Genomic DNA, 18868 nt, shown 5'->3' on the forward strand with positions numbered 1-18868 from the left:
GCCCAGACATTTCAAAGTACATTTCGCCATAAATAAGTAGAAAAGGTCAAGGAAAAACTATTTAACATCTGATATATCACAATAAAGGCTGCATTCAGACTGCTTTTAGTCCTGCATGCAAAATGCTGCCTCTTTAACTATAATTTTATTTAACCTTTATTTAACCAGGTTGGTCCCATTGAGATTAAAAACCTATTTTTCAAGGGAGACCTGGCCATGAATATATGAATAGCACACACAGTGCCAACACAGGAGGATCTTGCAAAAAAAAAAAGAAGTTTAACCTTGTTGAACTTTTGCAGAGTGAAAAAAGATCATGCAAGGTGCTGCATTAGCCAATTAAACCATAAGGAAGACATTTCTGAAGAAAACGATGTAGCATACCCAAATAGTGCTGAAGTGACTTTCTGAAGTCAAAAAGTTAAACAGGTGTGTTAGAGTCTAGGTATCTTCGTTCCAATGTGACAGAGGACCTTTGCTGACCCTGTCCCTGAGTACTGAGCCTGTATCGATATCCCGTCTGTGCTTGGCTCTGCAAGGTTAAAAGGTCAGCATGCACTCATCTGTCAGTTACAAACTACCCTGAAAGTCTACACTCAGATGACCCCAAAACCCCCAATCCTCCTTCTCAACCCCTCTGCCTCTTCTAAGAACATAGTGCCTTTTGCTAAAAGAAATTAATATTTTCCTAGTAACACTTCAGTGAGCAACTACACCATCTTTCACTTTTTGCACTCAATGACATTCCTTTCTGCACTGACACAGGATGTCAGCAAACTTCTGACATGGCTTGTTTCAATCAATCTCTTCTTCCCACTTTGGCTCTCCCTCCTTCCTTCCTCAGTCCTCCACCAGGGAGTTTAAACATTAAAGTGCCTGTCATCATCCAATTCGGCATACGGGTTGACCACTTTTGGTCTGCATGGAGATGCAAAAGATCCTTTGGGTAAGCACTTCATCAGTTATGACAAATGAGCTTCATAGAGTGAAACTTTGACATTCATTTCCAGGATCTTCTAACATGCATCGTAGTGTGTTTTACAAATTCTCAATTATTGCCAGTCTTTTCAATCTACTGCAGATTACTACTCTGTTCATGTCCTTTTCTTCTCATACTGTATATCGTGCAGATTCAAGACATGATGAGAACAAACAAGGACAAATGATCAGTTTGTTTTTTTAAGTGTGAAACAGCGGATTAATAACTAACTGACTACTGCTGAAGCTTTAGCGGCTGCCAAATAAAAAGAATGAAGAATATTTGGGGTTTAAGACTATGTTACAAAACCTTGGATAAGAGTCCACATGTCAAGCAAACTGAAGGTGAGTATAAGCCAATTTACAGCAAGGTAGACCAGAATAAAAAATCTCGTAGAAATCTAGCTAAGCATGCTGTAGGTGTTCACACACTTAATCCCAACTGCCTGTAAGTACAAACATTTACATTTCAAAGTACATGTTAAGTCTGAATTACTCACCATCTTCACAGCCACTCAGTCTTTTTCTTTATTTTCTGTAGCTGGTTGTGGTTTGTTTAGTAGAAGAGAGGACCCACAGGCTAACCTGTTGATCTCTTGTGGAAACACTCATTTTCACCAGATGGCTGAATAACTGATACATGACCTGAGTCAACATCAAAATAAAAATAGCACTTATTTGCTAGTCAGTCAAGTCTGCAGGACTTTCATGTTCAGGTACAGTGTTTCCCCTGTGTTTACAGCGTTGAGGGGGGGTGGGGACAAGCCGACACGGCAACACGACGACACAAACACTTGAAGGAATCTTGGTGTTCATGTGTTACTTTTAATGACAGCTGTCCTTTTCTATCGGAAAGGTCTCCTTAAATTACTTCTTTCCCTGATTTCCGACTCTATCCACTATCCTATCCTTACAATAAAGGCACAAAAAGCCCAAAAATAAATCTTAAAAAAAAAAAAATGTATATTGTATATGTATACCAATATAATGGTAGGGGAAACACTGAGGTAAACTGCAGCAGACGACACATGTAGGAGAATGGAGAAAATGAACTGAACAGCATCAGTACATGAACTATGCTATCACTGAAAGGGGTTGACTTTACTTAGATCTAAGGATTGTTTTTTTAATTGCATGCTGCCTTGGCTGACTCACACACCGTCTATGACTTTAAAAAGAGTTCAAGGGTCAGGGACTGAAGTTTTAAACACAGTCAGGACACTAACCATGCTGAGGGACAGATTTAGTGTGTTGTGTTAAACTAGTACTGGGCCCGTTGTAAACACATTGAAGGATTGAGACATAAAAATGTAAGATTGGATCCCCTCCATCTCATCTGCTTCACAAAGGATCTGATCTCTTCATTCAGATATGGGCAAGAATGCAGCACTGAGGGATGTAAGCGGGAAGAGGGTGATTAAAGCTTTGAGTGCTAAATCAAAACCCACCTCCAGCAGCTTTGAAATTAAGCTCCTCGAATACCAGTGGATTCCCCGTGAAACGCAAGGCTGTCTGTCAGAGTGCACTGCTGGGAGAGAAGAGGAGCACAGCTGCAAGAACTCTACAGGATACATGCAATAGGAGTGGTTTGGACTACACACTCTTTCTCTCTCTCTCATACACACACAGGCACGCTTAGGAAAAGCTCACACCATATGTTCAGGCAACACTACCACAAATACCTCAAATGAACACAGTTTTAATAGAATCCCTTTTCTGGCCAGCATGCTGTAATGTTTCCTTCTATGATGAACTGATGAGAGCAGGATTTTGTTTCTACTTCTGTTTTCCTCTGGCTGCAATTTAAATCCCATTAACCCCCTCACCTTCTCTCAGCCTCCCACTCGGCTTTTCTCTTCCTCTTCTTCTTCCAATAAGTCACTCAGGATAATCTTTCTCACCCTTTTCAACTACACATCCAGTTTTGATGTGTAATTGTGCCCTCACTCCTTCTTTCACTACGCTACAAATCTTCCTTGGCGACACTGTCAAGAAGCCGGCATGTTTTTCCTGTGACAGCAAATACTTCATTCTCAGGATATGGGCTGTGCAGTCAGTGTATTACACCGAGCACACATGAACACACAATATGCAAACAGGTACACACATTAAAGAAGCCGCAAAACATAAGCAACAGCAAATGACATCAGGTATCCCTTAATACATTATCTTACACATACACGAAGTGACTAAATGTGAGCATCCAGTCATAACATTGATTGATTGATTTGCTGTTTTAGCTCCGTAGGTTAGCAAAGGTTTGCTGAATGAAATAGTGATACACTAAGCCAAATTGCAAGAAGAAAGAGATCCCTTCCTGATGTCAGTAAAAGGATGCAAGACAAAATCCAAACTTTCTCCTGTTATTTTAGGGGCATTCCATAGTTCAGCTGAAGCTTATAAAAAAAAATTTCAGTCAGATTTACTCGTATGAAGATGGTATCTTTGAAAGTCCCAGTGTTTTTCTTAGAGATTCATCTATTTCTTACTTTACTCAGACTGTGACTTTACCATTTACCTTTATGCAAGTCCATGAAAAAGCCATCCAGAATATTACTTCGTAAAAGTTGACTTCATTGTGTTGCCAAAAAGCCCATCAGAAGATCTAACTCATCTCTTAAGCCCCCCTTATAAGTGTGCCATCCTGCTGCCATCCCATGAAGCAGAACTGTGAACAAAATAATCAGTTTTAAAAAGCATGCAACAGTAATAATAAACAGAATATGAGTGGAGGTTATTAGATTTTACAGTGATTGCAAGTTAAAGATCTGTGGACCTGCAGCCCCTCTGACACCGGCTGAGCACTATACTTACACACCTGTCAAAGTTCATCTTCAACATTCTAACTAAACACACATCAGCAGAATGAAGAACATGAGAACCACACATCACTTCTGTTTCTATGTGCGAGTTTGGGAGGTACATTTAACAGCTACTACAATGTCTTGTGGCAGATCTCATTTCATTGACTAATTCATATTATTACCAAATAGGGAAATCACAGCATCACCCAGGCTTTCACACTTCACATGATACATGTTCAATAATGTTAACACCAAAGCGGGTGGTGATTACTTAAAAGTTTGATCTAACTCTGGCCTTTATAAAAGATTGAATTCACTTTTGTCTTAGTCTCTGTATTCTGAGCATTAAATAAAATCATCATTGAAACAATAAATGCACAGCAGCCCTGAGTTTGGGGGGCAGTGAGGTAAACTACTAGAGTAGAAATAAACTGCATGGAGCAGTATGTGAGAATGTGATTATCTATGTAGAGCCCCCAACCAGATGGGCACTCCCTCCTGACAGCCCAAACCCCAGCTATGGCAGACACTCTGGAGCAGATAGCATGACACTAGAGGACATGGCACCTGTTCCCCCGCTGCTCTTTTCTCACCTCCCCTTCCCCAATGAAACACACACTGGCACTTTCTCAGCCATGAGGTCATTGGCTCAGTCAGGCCAAAACTAGCACTGACACCTGCAACACCTGCCAGCTCCAAATGATCATCCGAAACCCAGCCTGCGGAGACACCTATCTCATTCTATTTCCAAACCCCAGCAGACGAAAAAACTGGTCCCATAACGAACCTCTGTATCAGGAAGTGTCTCTAAAATATGAATACCATGAGCTCATGTGATGTAAGAAGTCAGACAATAGGAAAAGATTTAGATTTGGAGAATAACAAAGAAAGTGTTTTTTTTAGAAATAGAGCTGTAACTTTTCATTATCTGTTAATCTGCCAATCATTTTTGTAATTAATCAACTAAAATGTGAAACATCCTTATTGCAATTTTCCACCACCAAAAGTGACGTCTTCAGTCGCTTCTTTTGTCAAACCAACAGTTCAATATAGCCAAACAACTGCATTAAAAACTTGACAAAAAGAGTTGTCCATACTTAACCGCCTGGAACCAGAACATGTTTGACATTTTGATTTGAAAGAAAAAAAAAACCCACCAAAATGGATAATGACTCTAAATATTTGGCATTTAATTTCCTTTCAATTGATTAATGGATTCCTCAGTTCTGCTCTACTCCAAAGATGTCTTTGTATACAGATTGAAAACTGGATCGGCAGCTATGTGAGTGTGCAATGTGCTGTGTTTGCTAAGTGTGAATGGCATAAAATGTTTTTCATGTGTCCTGCATCACCTTCCTTGTTTTGCTCTCAGCCTCTTTCTTCAACTCTCTGATATTGAGCCTCACACTTTCAACTTTTTACTGCCAGAAATTATTTTTTTTATTTATTTCTATGATCTTGAGAGAAAACAGGACAGAAATCATACCTTGGAGACAGAAAATAGCAAGAAAGTGCAAAGTGACCGAACGATGTCTCTGCAGAGAAAGTAGATGCAATGTCACCTGCGCCAACCAATCTAGACCCCCTCTGCAATTATTACTATTATTATTTACTCAGCAGAATCACTTATTACAACATTAACATGCCATACTTTGAAGTAGGAATGGAAACCATTACAATAATAAGAAAGCACAACACACAACTGCTGTAAAACATCACTGTCTGTGAAAACATCCCTGCCAAAAGAAAATGATCCCAGAATAACTTTTCTTTCTCTGTCAGGTCACACCACTGTCTTTTTTAACTATAACATTTAACCTGATGAAAGATTTTAGACAGCTAGTGCGCAGGAGTCAACCAAAACCTGGCGCACATCCACTAACATCAGAGAGATGCAGACTTTTAACATGACATTTCTTAATTTTGTCTTTTTTAACCGGTTGCAAGTTCATTTTGGGGAGGAGGAGATCAGACCTCTGTATAAATTTGGCTTTCAGTTTAAAAAAAATTGTGTTAACATTGAATCATTCCAAACCTAAAAAGCAAGCTAGCCACCGTTAAACCACCAATCAGTAGCTCAGTTCACATACACCCTCCTGATGTACTGTGTAGGACAAAGAACAGCAGCAGAGAAACAATTATTTTGAATGTACACTTGCTTAATTTGTGTTTTCTGGTTTTGATCATCTGGTGCGTTTTACAGTGAATGGAACCGCTGCAGAAAGGTTGGCTCTATGTACAAAAAAAACATGTAGAATAAATAAACACTGACAGGTTGATTTGAGATTCCCTACCGTGCTGTGGCTCCTGTATTTCTCGGGGTACAGTGAGGCAGCTAAAAACCCAAAGTGCCAGGTTAGTCTGAAAAAAATGCATGTGGCCTCTTTATCTTGAATGATGATTTGAATAATTGACTTTTATCGACAGCCCTGAATCAGAGATGATCTTGTGTGTTTGAGGAGTAAGACCTTTGACAGATCTGTCAAGTTGGGCTCAAACAATGTGACTTAAATTGTGCTTGCTTTCAGGTTTACCTTGAACATGAGAAAACATGGAGAAGTGGAGCAAGGCAATAGACCCTTTATATTTGTACTCTGATACAAATGTTGACCTTTATGGCACTGACTGATTTATCTTCAATATGTGAGGAGTTTATTTAATCAAGTGTCCATTGCACATCATATGACTTCATGAGCATATCTTTTCTGGTATTCTGGTACTATAGTTGGTTTGCTCTCCATCTTTTCCCCTTGTCCAATGGAAGGAAACATTTGGAAGATTACAAAAGTGACAGGATTTGTTAACTCAGTTTTGGTCTGAGTTCTCTGAATTGTCATTGATACTAAACTGTCACAATTAATTTGAGGCATGTACTGTAGAGGGGCAGGAAACTAAATTATTTGGCTGTTTCTGGAGAAAATGAGGTTTGTTGCATTGAGAAAGAGAGGTCTTATTAGCAGGGTTGGCCTGTCTTGTTGCATTATTTAATGATTACTGTTGTTAAGACTTCAATGCATAAGGGCTTGCTTTAAACTAACTTCCCTGAAAACACTTCTCAACATGGTCGAACCAAAACAAAGTGTTGAGCACTGTGTGAGATACACTCACTCATGCTTGCTCAAATAAACACACATGCACACAACAAACACAAAGCTTGCCTTGGCCTTCACATCCCAATAATTGTCCTCTGGTGTTTATAGAAGAAGGGTTTGATGAAATATTTATCTCATCATTGTTCATCATCCCAGCTGTGCAGACCCCCACAACTCAGCTTTTTAGTATCCAGCCACACACGCACAAACATGTTACTGTTTGAGATCTATTCTGCAAAGGAAACCAAAGCATAAGGAAAGTTTCAAGAAGCGTCAAGACTCGTTCATTTGAGTAAGAAAATACACTGAACTTGCCAGAGGAACAAAAAGCACCATGTGCATTACAACTATCACTCAGCTGTGTTTTCACAATATCACAGTCTTCCCTTGTCTTGTGACTCAGAGGTCAAATCAGGGCAAACTCAGCCTGCACTGAGACTGCAGGATATGTTGGAGCATTAAAAGCTGACAGAGCCATTTCAAACAAGCTTATGGATGAAAGTAGTGAAATTCTAAAGACTATGTAAGTTGAGGCGGTCTGTTTGGTCTTACCTTATGTCTAGATTTTGGCGAGGCAGCGTCTGGCTCTTTCCTCTCCCTGTCTGATGCGCCATGTCCCAGTCGGTCTCTGTCCTGCTGCATGCTCTGTCCCACCTGCACCAAAGCTTTACATTCCACACATGATCCAATCACCAACCTCCTCCCATCATCCACCAGGAGTGTGCGTGTGCTGCGAGGTGCGTACAGGAACACAGGTAGCCTGGCCACGGTAACAGCACACAGCCTGTCTAACCTGCGCTGCTCCTGTCTGCAGAAGAAACACACAAACCCCTCACAGCTGTACTGGCGGGCCCAAGGTGAGCTGGGTGGCTGAGGGGGGTTTGGACTGGATAAACTAGGGGTAGAAGGGGTGGAGGGACCCTGGCCTTTGCTCTCATGTTGGGCCCACTGGGCATGCAGGTCATGGTAGCAGAGGTTACATGCTGACACCAGGCCTGTGGCATCAACCGGCTTTGCACGTGGGGCAGGAGGATGCACTGTGAGGAAGGGGAAGAAAGGTTCCCTCTCCCCACAGCGACCGGGCGGGTTGACATGCAGCTGGTACTCTCCACCCGCACAGAGCTCAGCTCCACACAGATAACACACCGACACAGAGCTGTGAGGACGAGACGAAGCGCCAGAATGGGCATTAGTTGATCCAGAACCCTCGGCTGACATGGCAGCGTGGTACCTAACCAGGAAGGAGCTGACAGAGGTGATGAGGTCTTCACTGAGGCTGAGTCGATATGCGCTCCAGATCTCCTCCAGGATATGATGGCACTGTTGGCAGCAGTGCACACGGCCGTTCCTCACTGCTTGGGCATTAGGAGGGCACGGTAACATGTTAATGAAGGGGAAATACATTGAACCGCGGGATTTACCAACGCCAGCCTGTGCATATGCTGTCCTCAAATCTCCTGCACATTCCTGACCACAGAGGAAACAAGCCTCATGGGAAGCCCTGGGGTCAGGGTTTCTCTCCATGGACTGTGGGGGTTTCCCATCCTGGGAAGGATGGAGAGAACCATCAGCCTGGTTGAGTGGGACAACATACAGACGCTGAAGGACGGGCACGTCTGCCAACTGGAAGCTCTGCCACTGCTGCATTAGGGAAGTGTGGCAGCTGCCGCACACCAGGGTGGTACCTGCAGCACTGATGGGCATTGCTCCACGGGGAGGGGAGTGAAGCCACAGGAAGGGAAAGAAAGGCTCGCCCTGTGCCCTCTCCTGTTTCTGAACACTGACTTTAAATCTGCCATTGTGTCTGAGCCCAGAGCCACAGATGAAGCACGCACATTCCTCTGGACTGCTATTCACTTTGTGGGTGCTCTTTCTTGCTGAAAGGTCTCTCACAGGTCTAAGTTGAGCTGTTGGACCTGCTTTGCTGTCGTATATGTCATCATCACTTGTGATGTTAATCTCATCTTCATCAGAGTTGTCACAGTGAGCCTCCCTGGGAGCAGCTATGTTGCGTTTTGTGCCAACAGATGACAGTGCAGTGTCGGGGTGACCCTCGGCTCTCCCTCGGTGCAGCAGAGATGGATGTCTGGATGAGCCACAGCTGCTGTCGGCAGTACGCTGAATGTGACGCTGCTCCGCATGTCTCACATTCCCCTCCTCCAGCCAGCGCCTGTTGCGCATAATGACCCCGTTGTCTTGCACAGGTGTGTCAGACAGAGAGCTGTCATAGCACAGCGATGGGAATCTCTCCTGAGACTTTGCCATAGATTCTGGTGATTGACATACATTATTCATGATTTTAGACCCGCGCCTCGAAGGCAGAACACTCTCCGCAATTGGCGATCCTTGCGCCCCATAAACACCCACCGGGTAGCGGATTGCCCGCTGTGTATCCGGGCTGTTTTTAACACTGATGACATTGTTTTTCCTAACACTGTCTCTAGGCGATTTGCCAGATGATTTCAGGAACTTGTCTCTGCCCACACCGGCTCTGTCGATTAAATCCATCTCCTGGTCTGACATGTTCTCGTTTTCTGAAAAAGACGAGAAATCAGACTCTGCGCCCCCGTCGTAATTCTGGCTGCTCACGCTGATCCTCCTCTCTAGATCATATGAGATATTCCACTCCTGTGGGACCCGCCGAGAGTCGCACTGGTAGGGTCGTTTCAACCAGTACATGCGTTTCTCAATGGGCGTCCTGTTCCGTTCAAAGGAGTTCCACTGCTCCGTCAGGAAGCAGTGGCACACGGCGCACACCAGCGTGTGTCCATCCGGGCTCACTTCACACGCGCCCGGGGCTGGCTCCTGATTCTGTAGAAACGGGAAAAACGGAAGCCTCTCTTTTTGATATGTCACTTGTAACCTTAACTCCCTTCCTGGCGTGACTCCGCTTCCACATATGAAACAGTGAACTAGCCCCCCAAATCCGTTCCGATCAGTCCTGGAATTGTTACCGGGCAAAGGGCTGTCCTCGCCGGGCATAGCAGCAGCCATGAGTCGGTGTTTCCGAGATAAGGGTGCCAGCTCCTTGTCACAGGGGGAGTTCATTGTTTTCAAAAAACCCAAGACTAGACTACATGGCATAAGTCAAGTCATACCCGTGGTCCGCATTTATCGGCATGTCAGAAAAATCACAATCAATTTGAGTTACTCACTGAATGATAAGATAGTCCATTGAAACGACAGCGTACAGCGAACACAGCAAATCGTTAACTGCTATCTTTCACAGGGGAAGAAATTCACCCAAAACATCCGCGAAACAGCAACATAAGTCCCGGTTTATTGTAGACTGTAGTCCGCATGTTGCACTGGAGATCCGGAGAAGTTGTTGGGATCACGCGTCACCTCTCCGGCGAACTTTCCTGCCTGTTCTGCAAAACTTTGGCTGCTAACCTCGCCTCCACTGTACACAGCGCCATCCCCGATTCATGGAACCCGCTCCGCCACCCCCAAAGGGAACCTCCACCCCCTGCCAGCCCCCCCCCAGTAATAATTTTGCAGAGATTACGAGACCACACTCCCGCAGTAGCTGCCCATTCGTCAAAGCATGCAAAGGATATCCACAGTTAAACACGACAGGGGCGTGTATTAACCTAAGTGTACAGATTCCCAGCAAAGAGATATTCATCTGCAGGCACAACTTCGGAACATTGGTTAGACCATGCGAGGAGGATTGCGATTGGAGGTATAAACTGTGCAAGCAGGCTAAATTGTCAAATGAATCCAAACAAGGATACTCAAAGCTCAGAGGGAACACTTTCCTAAAATGTGATTAATGAAAACGTGGAGAAGCTATAGCTTGTCCATTAAAAAAGATCTGTAAACTCATTATGAACTATATGCTGCTTTCTCCATACACAACTTTTACACTCTGAGCATGAAGAGGTGTATTTTTTTAGCCTGTATGTAAGGGAATTATGAAGAGTTGTTGTCTTGTTGTTTCAACAGAGAAATCAATACTGTCTGTAGCACTTTTAAGTTTTCCAAACAAAATAACTTGGTATTGATCATTTGACTTTACTTTAATAAATCAGGACACTCATCAGCACTATTAAGCTAAAACTCGCTGCAAGTAGCATTGGTTAGCCCCCTCATACCTTTGTGCACCTCAAGGTGTTCTGCTTCTGAGATGTGTGCTTCATCTGTGTTGGTACACATGGGTAATTGAGTCAGATATATATTAGAGTTAAAAGTGCCTCTTTTTACTTTGTGTAATGATGAACGTTTTCATTTAAAATGTTTAGAACATATTGGTAATTAAAATTGGGAACATTTGAAAATCTTCATGCAGCTTAGGGAACCTCATGAATTTCCATTGGTAATCAATGGAAATTTTCAGAAATGTAAGTGTAATTTTTTCTGAAACTGAGAGAAACTTTCAATAGACATTTTAAGGAACTATCAACATTTTTTGCGAATGTTTCAAGAGATTAGTTTTTGGGGAAATTGGAGGAACTTCCAGGAATTTTCAATACATTTTCTTTTGTATTGTACATTTTTATGGATTTTCTTTCAATGTTCAATGGAAATTTCATAACATTTCATTGGGATTTTTATCTGGACACCTTTGGGAGTTTTCAATGGGAAATATACAGTAACTTTCAACAAGATATTTTGCCAGTTTTATGTTGAACTTTTAGGTATTTCCAGTGGAAATTTTCAGTAATAATCTTTGAGGATTAAGTTTGAGGTTGTATAGAACAATTGTTCCCAAAGTGGGGGTCGAGACCCCCTGGGGGGGCGCAAGTCACTGAGCACGATGCCTTCAAAAAGCAGATAAAAATGTGAAATTATCTAAAAAAGCATATTTTACCCATAATTGTGATGTATTATACAAACAAATGGTCCAATTAAAAATAAAAACAAAGTCCTTAAAGTGAGAGATTTGTGCTAAAATGAATGTGATGTGTAAATCCTTAAAATTGAAGTTTTACCGCAATAATGCAGGTGTCTGTTGCTCTTTATGAATAAAAATGTTTGCGTTGTTCTAATGTCATTGTTTGGATAGTGCATGGAGCTGTGCGCAGCGTTAAATGCTTAAAAAACTTATTATACTCATTTACCTTTTCAAACAGTCCCCTGTGGTCTAAATGAAACATCTGTGCTGTGCTTTGGTCAAAATATAACATGAATCAAACACCAGAGGAGGTTTGTGACCCTGTATAAACCAGCTCTCTCAGAACGCTCCGTTTTAGTGTGTGTGTCTCTTTAAATGCAATGAGACCCCCCCCTGAGTTTTCCCGGTAGACATCACTCCTCTGTAGTAAGAATAAAAATGGCGGACCTGCACAAAAGTTTTGTTCTAGGCTGAGGATGGAATCCATGGGTGGAGATATCAGGAGAGGGGAGGGTTTTTTTTTTTTTTTTTTTACCAGAATCCAACTTGTGATGTCACAAGTTTAGCAAATTTGAAACTGAGCATTTTTCTCAGTGTTGTAAGACTTATGCAGACCACAAACAAAGGACTGGATGGATTTATTTCACATTTTGTGGGTTGGTAGATACTAAAGTTACTCAAATATATGTTCAAAAACACTGAAAGTGGATTTTTCATAATATGTCCCCGTTTTAAAAACTTCTATTGTAAATTCACAAAAGTCTTAATTTAAATATGCTGAAAGTTTTGGAAGAAAATTTCTGTTGAAAAAGATTTTTTTAACTATAATTCCCCAAAATGTTCTATTAAATTCTTGGGGAAAAAAACACAACCCCCAATATAATGGTGCGAGAGACCAGGGACCCCGCTGTCCCTGAAAGTTGTTTAAAGAAAGTGTATCACGAAAGTCACAGTAAACTTTCAGAGGTTTTTTGGTGAAAAATTGAGTATTTTTATTGAATTTTCAATTAAAATTTGGGAAATTCTCAATTGAGATTTTTTTTACGATTTTCGAAGAGTTGCTGGAATTTTTGTCAAATCATTTTCTCATTGAAATTTAAGGATCTTTGTGAAATTTTAATCCACAATTTTTTAAAGGACATTTTTTTTAGTTTTTTTTTATTATGTAAATCCAGGTCTTATTCTGGAATTTGCAATTAACGTTTTACAGAATTTTCATTGGAACATTGGATTTAAAAAAAAATCTTTCAGGACCTTACCACAGAATTATTTGGGATTTAATGTTAATTTTTAGGAAATGTTTAAAGAAGATTTTCCAAAAGTTTCAGATATTTTAAATGGAACATTCTTTCTCTGAATTTCAAAGGATATTTTCAGTGAAAAACCTTAGTATCTTTCTGGAATTTTTAACATAATTTCTGAGTCTACACATTCATTTAAAAGAAAATTATGGCTAATTTTATTTTATTTTTATTTTTTGGGCCAATTTTGCTTCAAAAGTATAGGACAGCTGAACAGAGTCAAGAAATGTTGTAAGGAGAAATTGGGGGATTACATGCAGCAAGGGGCTGATGCCGGATTCGAAACCCACAGCCACCTCTAAAAGGACTACAGCCTCTTTAAAGGGATTAAATGGAATTGTTTTTAAAAAAAATTTAAAGAACACTTCAGATATTTCCTATGGATATATCTGGGATGTTCCGACAATATTGAGGAATTTTAAAAAACTTTCGGAAATTTTCTTGAATTTCAAGGTTTTGGAAAAATAGAAAAAATGGAGTGACTAAAAAAATGACTAAATGGAATGGAAATTTCTGAAGACTCTACAGGATTGTTACAGCTAAAACATTCGGGAATAATTAGACATATTTTAATGGAAATAATCTGGAATTTTCAATGAAAACTTTATATATCCTCATACTCATTCTGATTGTTGTTGTATTACAGAGTGCAGCAAGTGGACGTAAGGAGCTGTGACTTTATTTACTGTGACTCTTTTCAGCTTGGAAACCAAAGAAGACTGCTGAAAAGGGCATTCCTGAGTGTTCCTAACCTGTTTCTACTGACAATTCCCACTGAGAGCATAACAAGATAGTCTCAGTTTAGCCTAACATTGGAGTGTTTCATTGGAGGCATTTTTAACTAGTTACTCAATCCAGTAACTTAAATATCAACAAATTTGCATCTACCAATTATTGTGCTGAATGATCTGTCTTCTTATTTAGATGTTCCTGACACAAAGTGAAAGACTAATGATTTGGTGTCAGCATAGATTTACAACACTGCCCTGCAGTGTCAGGTCTTGGTACTGCATCATCTGGAAAATCCCCCCATGCAGCCAGTCAGACTGAGGGTAATGCAGGAAAATCAAAGCTCAGAAGAAGCAATTGAAAAGAAAGCTGGTTTTCAACTTTCTTTTCCCTCATATTTGTTTTGCTTCCCATGAGTTGGGTCTAAAGAATGGTTAAGTAATTACAAATGAGAACAATATACATTTATTTTACAGACAGACACACATGTTAACCCTGTAACAATGCTTAAACTCTCCCCTGTATAGAATGTTTGCATAATCTGAGTGAACGATGAAGATTTCCCTGTGAGATGAGGTTTCTACCATAGTCCTACTCATCACTGTGTGGAAAATGGAATTGGCTTGATACTGACCTACTCTGCATGCTGGTAGGAATGGAAAGGAGCTGGGATGAGGAGCGAGGTGGGGAGAGATGTGTGTGTATGTTGAGCAGGGGGAAGAGAATGCAGAGGGAGAATGATTTGAATAAAATCCTCTTGTTGAGTGGTGTAGGGCCTCCAGGAGTGTTGTTAGAAGGAGGTGATGACAGGGGCAGGAGGAGGGCAGAGACAGCACACTGCACTGTGTGTGAGTGTGTGTGTGTGTGTGTGTGTGTGTGTGTGTGTGTGGGGGGGGGGGGGGGGGACTTGACCAGTATGACGGCACCTACCAGTGATGTGACAATCATCATGGGGCCATGTGATTTTTAATGTTTTTAGGGATGTTTGCACAAATCACACACACACACACACACACACACACACACACACACACACACACACACACACACACACACACACACACACACACACACACACACTACCATGGTAATGTGTGTCTTTAGATGTACTCAAAGGTTTAGACCTAGTTTGTTCTTGATGTTTGTTTTTCTTTTAAGTTATAAATGAGGTCATGAATACACCTGATTCCACCCTTGGTAATGTATTAAATAAAATTTCCTGCATGTGCGGAGCAGGCGTACAGTATGTCTGTTTGCATGCATTACTTATGGCACCTTGTATGTGTCTGGGCCTTTAGGGCACATCTGGGAGGCATTATTTAAGAGTAACACCACAGGACTCCATACTTCACCACAAAGACCTCCTGGGATCCTGACATGTCAGTGAGAGAGAATACACTCATGAGAGAAACTGCTTCTTTTTTTTTTAACAAACAAAGTCAAAGAAGAAGCGTTTGAAGTATAGCATTGAAAGCTACAGCACAAATAAGAATCTAGCATACAGACACTGTTATCCTTTGACACTGACAACAGATAATGTCTTTTAGAAAAATCTGAGATAACAAACTTCCAAGTTCAGAGTACACAATTTGACATTTTAATGCATAAAACAAAAACATGTTTTCAACACAAATAAATCCAGATGACGGACACTATGCACAAAAAATCTACATGGCTAAGATTAACCTGCCCTTCTAAAACTACTCAGAGTAACGAGTATAAAAACTTAATGATGCTGTCAATGGTTCTCTGAAGATGGATCGACCTATTTGAAAGCCCAATTTAAAATCAGTATTGAATATAAAATATATAGTGAGGTTATGTTAGGGCATCATTTTGATAAATTCTGGTGATTAAGGGCTTAATCTCATAGTCTTCTCTCAGATTTTAACATTTTTATTCTTTGATTTTTTTTCTCTCTGACCATTCAATCTCAGTCAATCAATCAATCTTTATTTGTATAGTGCCAATTCATTACAAACAAAAAGAGCAGGTAAAATATCTTCCTCTTTGTTACATTATATACAAAGACCCAACATTAATCTTTCATGCAAAGTATACAGTGGCGAGACTAACTGCCTTTTAACACAGACAGAAACCTCGAGCACATCCAGACTCATGTTGAACAGCCATCTGCCTAAACTGTGTTGGGCTTGCAAAGTGGGATAGAGGGAGATGCATTTGAGAGCTTTGTGTCTGACTGTACCCATCTGTTAGACAGTCCTTCCAACCCACATAGTTTTATGTGAGCCTGAACTGCTGTTTCTTTCAAAGGTGATTCTTTAGCACAGTTAGAGTTCACCAGTTGTTGTTTTTCTTTGCTCGCCTAATTCTTCAGCAGGACTTAGTAGACAAACATGGCTTGACTGACAGTTTAAAAATATATATATAATTACCTTCATTATGTATATGGCATAGTAGGCCTAAGTGTAGTTCTTTGTGCTAGTCCTCTGCTGTTTTCTTTTTTAAACGTTTTTTTAAATTGTTTTCATCATTTGATGTAGTAAATATTCCTACATAGAGTAACGGTCTTGATTAGTTGCCCAATTAACAAAACTGTACTTTCAAAATGTTTCAGTAAGGTACTTACCTGTAATATATCCCTGTGTATTTGTAAACAAACAGGGATATTGTCTGCAGCTTATGTGAGTCTCCATTTCTATTCAAATTAAAAAATAGCTTGAAATAATTGGTCCTGTGTCCCTAATTTTACTGTGATGGATATGTAATGGAAACTGGAGATTGTATCATCTATTCAGCATCTGAAATTGTTATATGCTACACATGGTCTACAAATGAGAGTCTGAGATGGCTGCTTGATACATTAGAAAAAAGAATCCTCATATTTATATGGATTGAAATCGACTATTTGTAATTATTCAATCCACAGAAGAGGAAACTTAGCAATGATTTCTATCTGAGTTTATAGCCGATCCGTTAGAATGTCTGCTATCTTAAAGAAAAAAGTAGTCCAAAGTATATGGACAAAACTTTACAGCTCGGTGTGCCAAAAATACTTTCGAAGAAGCAACTTATTAAAATTGAAGTTTGATGCTTTAGGAGACACAAAAAAGAAGAACGGGAATCTCCACTGGGTGGTGCAGGAAAGGTGAGAGCAGGAATACTGATTGGTCCTCTTTGTTTCCCCTGAAAGAACATTTATTTATTATGTTTCTCAAAACTTAAACGCAACAGATACCTTTTGATGCCAAGATAACATCCTCGTTTAGCTGCCAAACACAGCTCTGCATCCTGCCAGCCAGGAAGTAAGGGTGCACATGCCATTACAGGGAGGCAGCACCGGAAGTACACCATGCCGAGGTGACAGCAGTTCAATTCATGGATGAGTCATCACAAAGGCTGAGAATAAGGTTAACAGTTAAACACAATGTTAAAAAGAATACCACAAACACAAAATAACCTTGCAGTTTTACAATACTGAGGTAGTTTGAGTCCTAAAAATTCGAATCCTTTAAGAAAAAAAAGGGAAGAGTTTTATGATCTGATTTTGTCAGAGGCTGTGGATGGATCATGTCACAGAGAGAGAGAGAGAGAAGACTGTTCCTTGCTGTTTATTTATCCTTTTATTTCTGCAGGATCTCTTCTCTCTCTTCAAGGTCAGAGGTGTACTAAGGAATGTGTTTCCTCTGAACAAGGAAAAACTAACACGACCAGCTCATACAGTGTGGACTAGGCCATGGTTCACAGGGTATTCCAGACAGTATTGTGCCAGTATAAAGGCACAAGTATAAATGTACTCCGTTTTTCAGTTAAGAATTTACATACAGCTTTCATTCTCTTTATTTGACCCTCATAGGTCAACTCAATAGTAGTCTTAGTGAGTATAAAAGAGCTGCAAAAGTTAACAAAAAAGTCCACAACACAAGTTTACTGCTAACTATGATATCAACTCATACATTGTTTAACTATTTCTTATATTTGTACACTCATGTGAGATTTGCTTCTTTTTCTTCTTTGGGAATGACTTTTTAAAAAAGGGTCTTGGGTTTCGGACTGTTGGTTGGGGAAAAAAATCAGCTGGCAATGAATTATTTCGCTGATTACATTTTCAGGTTCTTCTTAAATATTCCTGCTTTAAAAGCAATAAATGTGGGGATTTCTGTTTTATCTTAATTTCTTTTGATGGTAAGTTTTGGAGACAATTGTAAGACGTGGCCCACCCAACTTTTTAAGATTACCCGATTCACAGATGAATTATTAATACAAATCTGGACATTCATTGAAAATGAATTTATATTAAACTTGCAGTCCAACTTTTTGCCCTCAACAAGTTCCAGTCCCCTGACACTTACATGAAAAGGAAGAAGCAGGCCCTGCAGAGTTTCTACTTTCCCCTGTAGCTAACCCCGTCACAGCTGTAGTTGACCTCTCCCCTCTTTCCCAGAGTGGTACAGCCTGGCTGGAGCCTGTGCATGTGTGTGGCCTCAGTGACACAAGTTTGACCCAATCCACTTTCACCTGTACTTGTCAGTCAGTCATCAGGCTCCTCCCAAGGCCCGAGGCTCTGGCTCCCTCCAAGAGGAGACCTTGAAAAGTCTTGACGTACTTCTGATGAACATTCCTCCCTCTTCAGGTCAATATGACCCAACGGAAGAAAGATCCAGCAGGGGGAAGGAGGAAAGAACATTTTTGAGAGGAGAGAGGAGAGGAAGTGATGAAAGCAGAGGAGAGAAACAACGAGGAGTGAAAAGAGGGAGAACAATTAATAAGAGGTCATGGTTGTGTTTCACTGCTACATAACAACGGAGATCCTGGAACACCTGTTTTCTGCAGCAGATGTTAGCAAACTGTACCTCAATTTGTCATCTGCGCTGAGCTTCAGAATGATGTCCCTCTTGAAAGAAAATACATTTAGTTTCAAATGAGGCAAACATGCATACACAAGTAAAAACTGGGATTCTTGTGTAGAAACAAGTCTGGTAAAAGTAGAAGTACTGATTCAAGTTCTTCACTGAAGGCTGCAAAATATACAACTATATTATACTATAAAGTATAAAGGTAGCGTTCTGAGGGAAAACTAACTGGACCTCCAGTCAAATTTAGGAGACTAATAAACCTTAGTAATTTGAACATTAACTTATTTTGTAATAAAAAAGAATGCAAGGT

General features: G+C 40.5%; 2 protein-coding genes across 3 annotated transcripts in view; both read right to left on the reverse strand.

Annotated features, from left to right (window-relative positions):
* gse1b (Gse1 coiled-coil protein b) overlaps positions 1-9397 on the reverse strand; it is a 177678-nt gene extending 168281 nt beyond the window's left edge. For both annotated transcript variants that reach the window (XM_061041339.1, XM_061041334.1), the window contains exon 1: positions 7427-9397. In XM_061041339.1, coding sequence (XP_060897322.1) covers positions 7427-9397 — 1971 coding nt within the window. The remainder of the gene's footprint in view (positions 1-7426) is intronic.
* The window catches only part of cenpn (centromere protein N), a 52567-nt gene continuing 43086 nt past the window's right edge, over positions 9388-18868 (reverse strand). The window contains exon 11 of the transcript XR_009673762.1: positions 9388-9397. The gene's annotated coding sequence lies outside the window, so the exon portion shown is untranslated. The remainder of the gene's footprint in view (positions 9398-18868) is intronic.

This window comes from Labrus mixtus, chromosome 1, assembly GCF_963584025.1.
Source record: "Labrus mixtus chromosome 1, fLabMix1.1, whole genome shotgun sequence".
Lineage (NCBI taxonomy): Eukaryota > Metazoa > Chordata > Actinopteri > Labriformes > Labridae > Labrus > Labrus mixtus.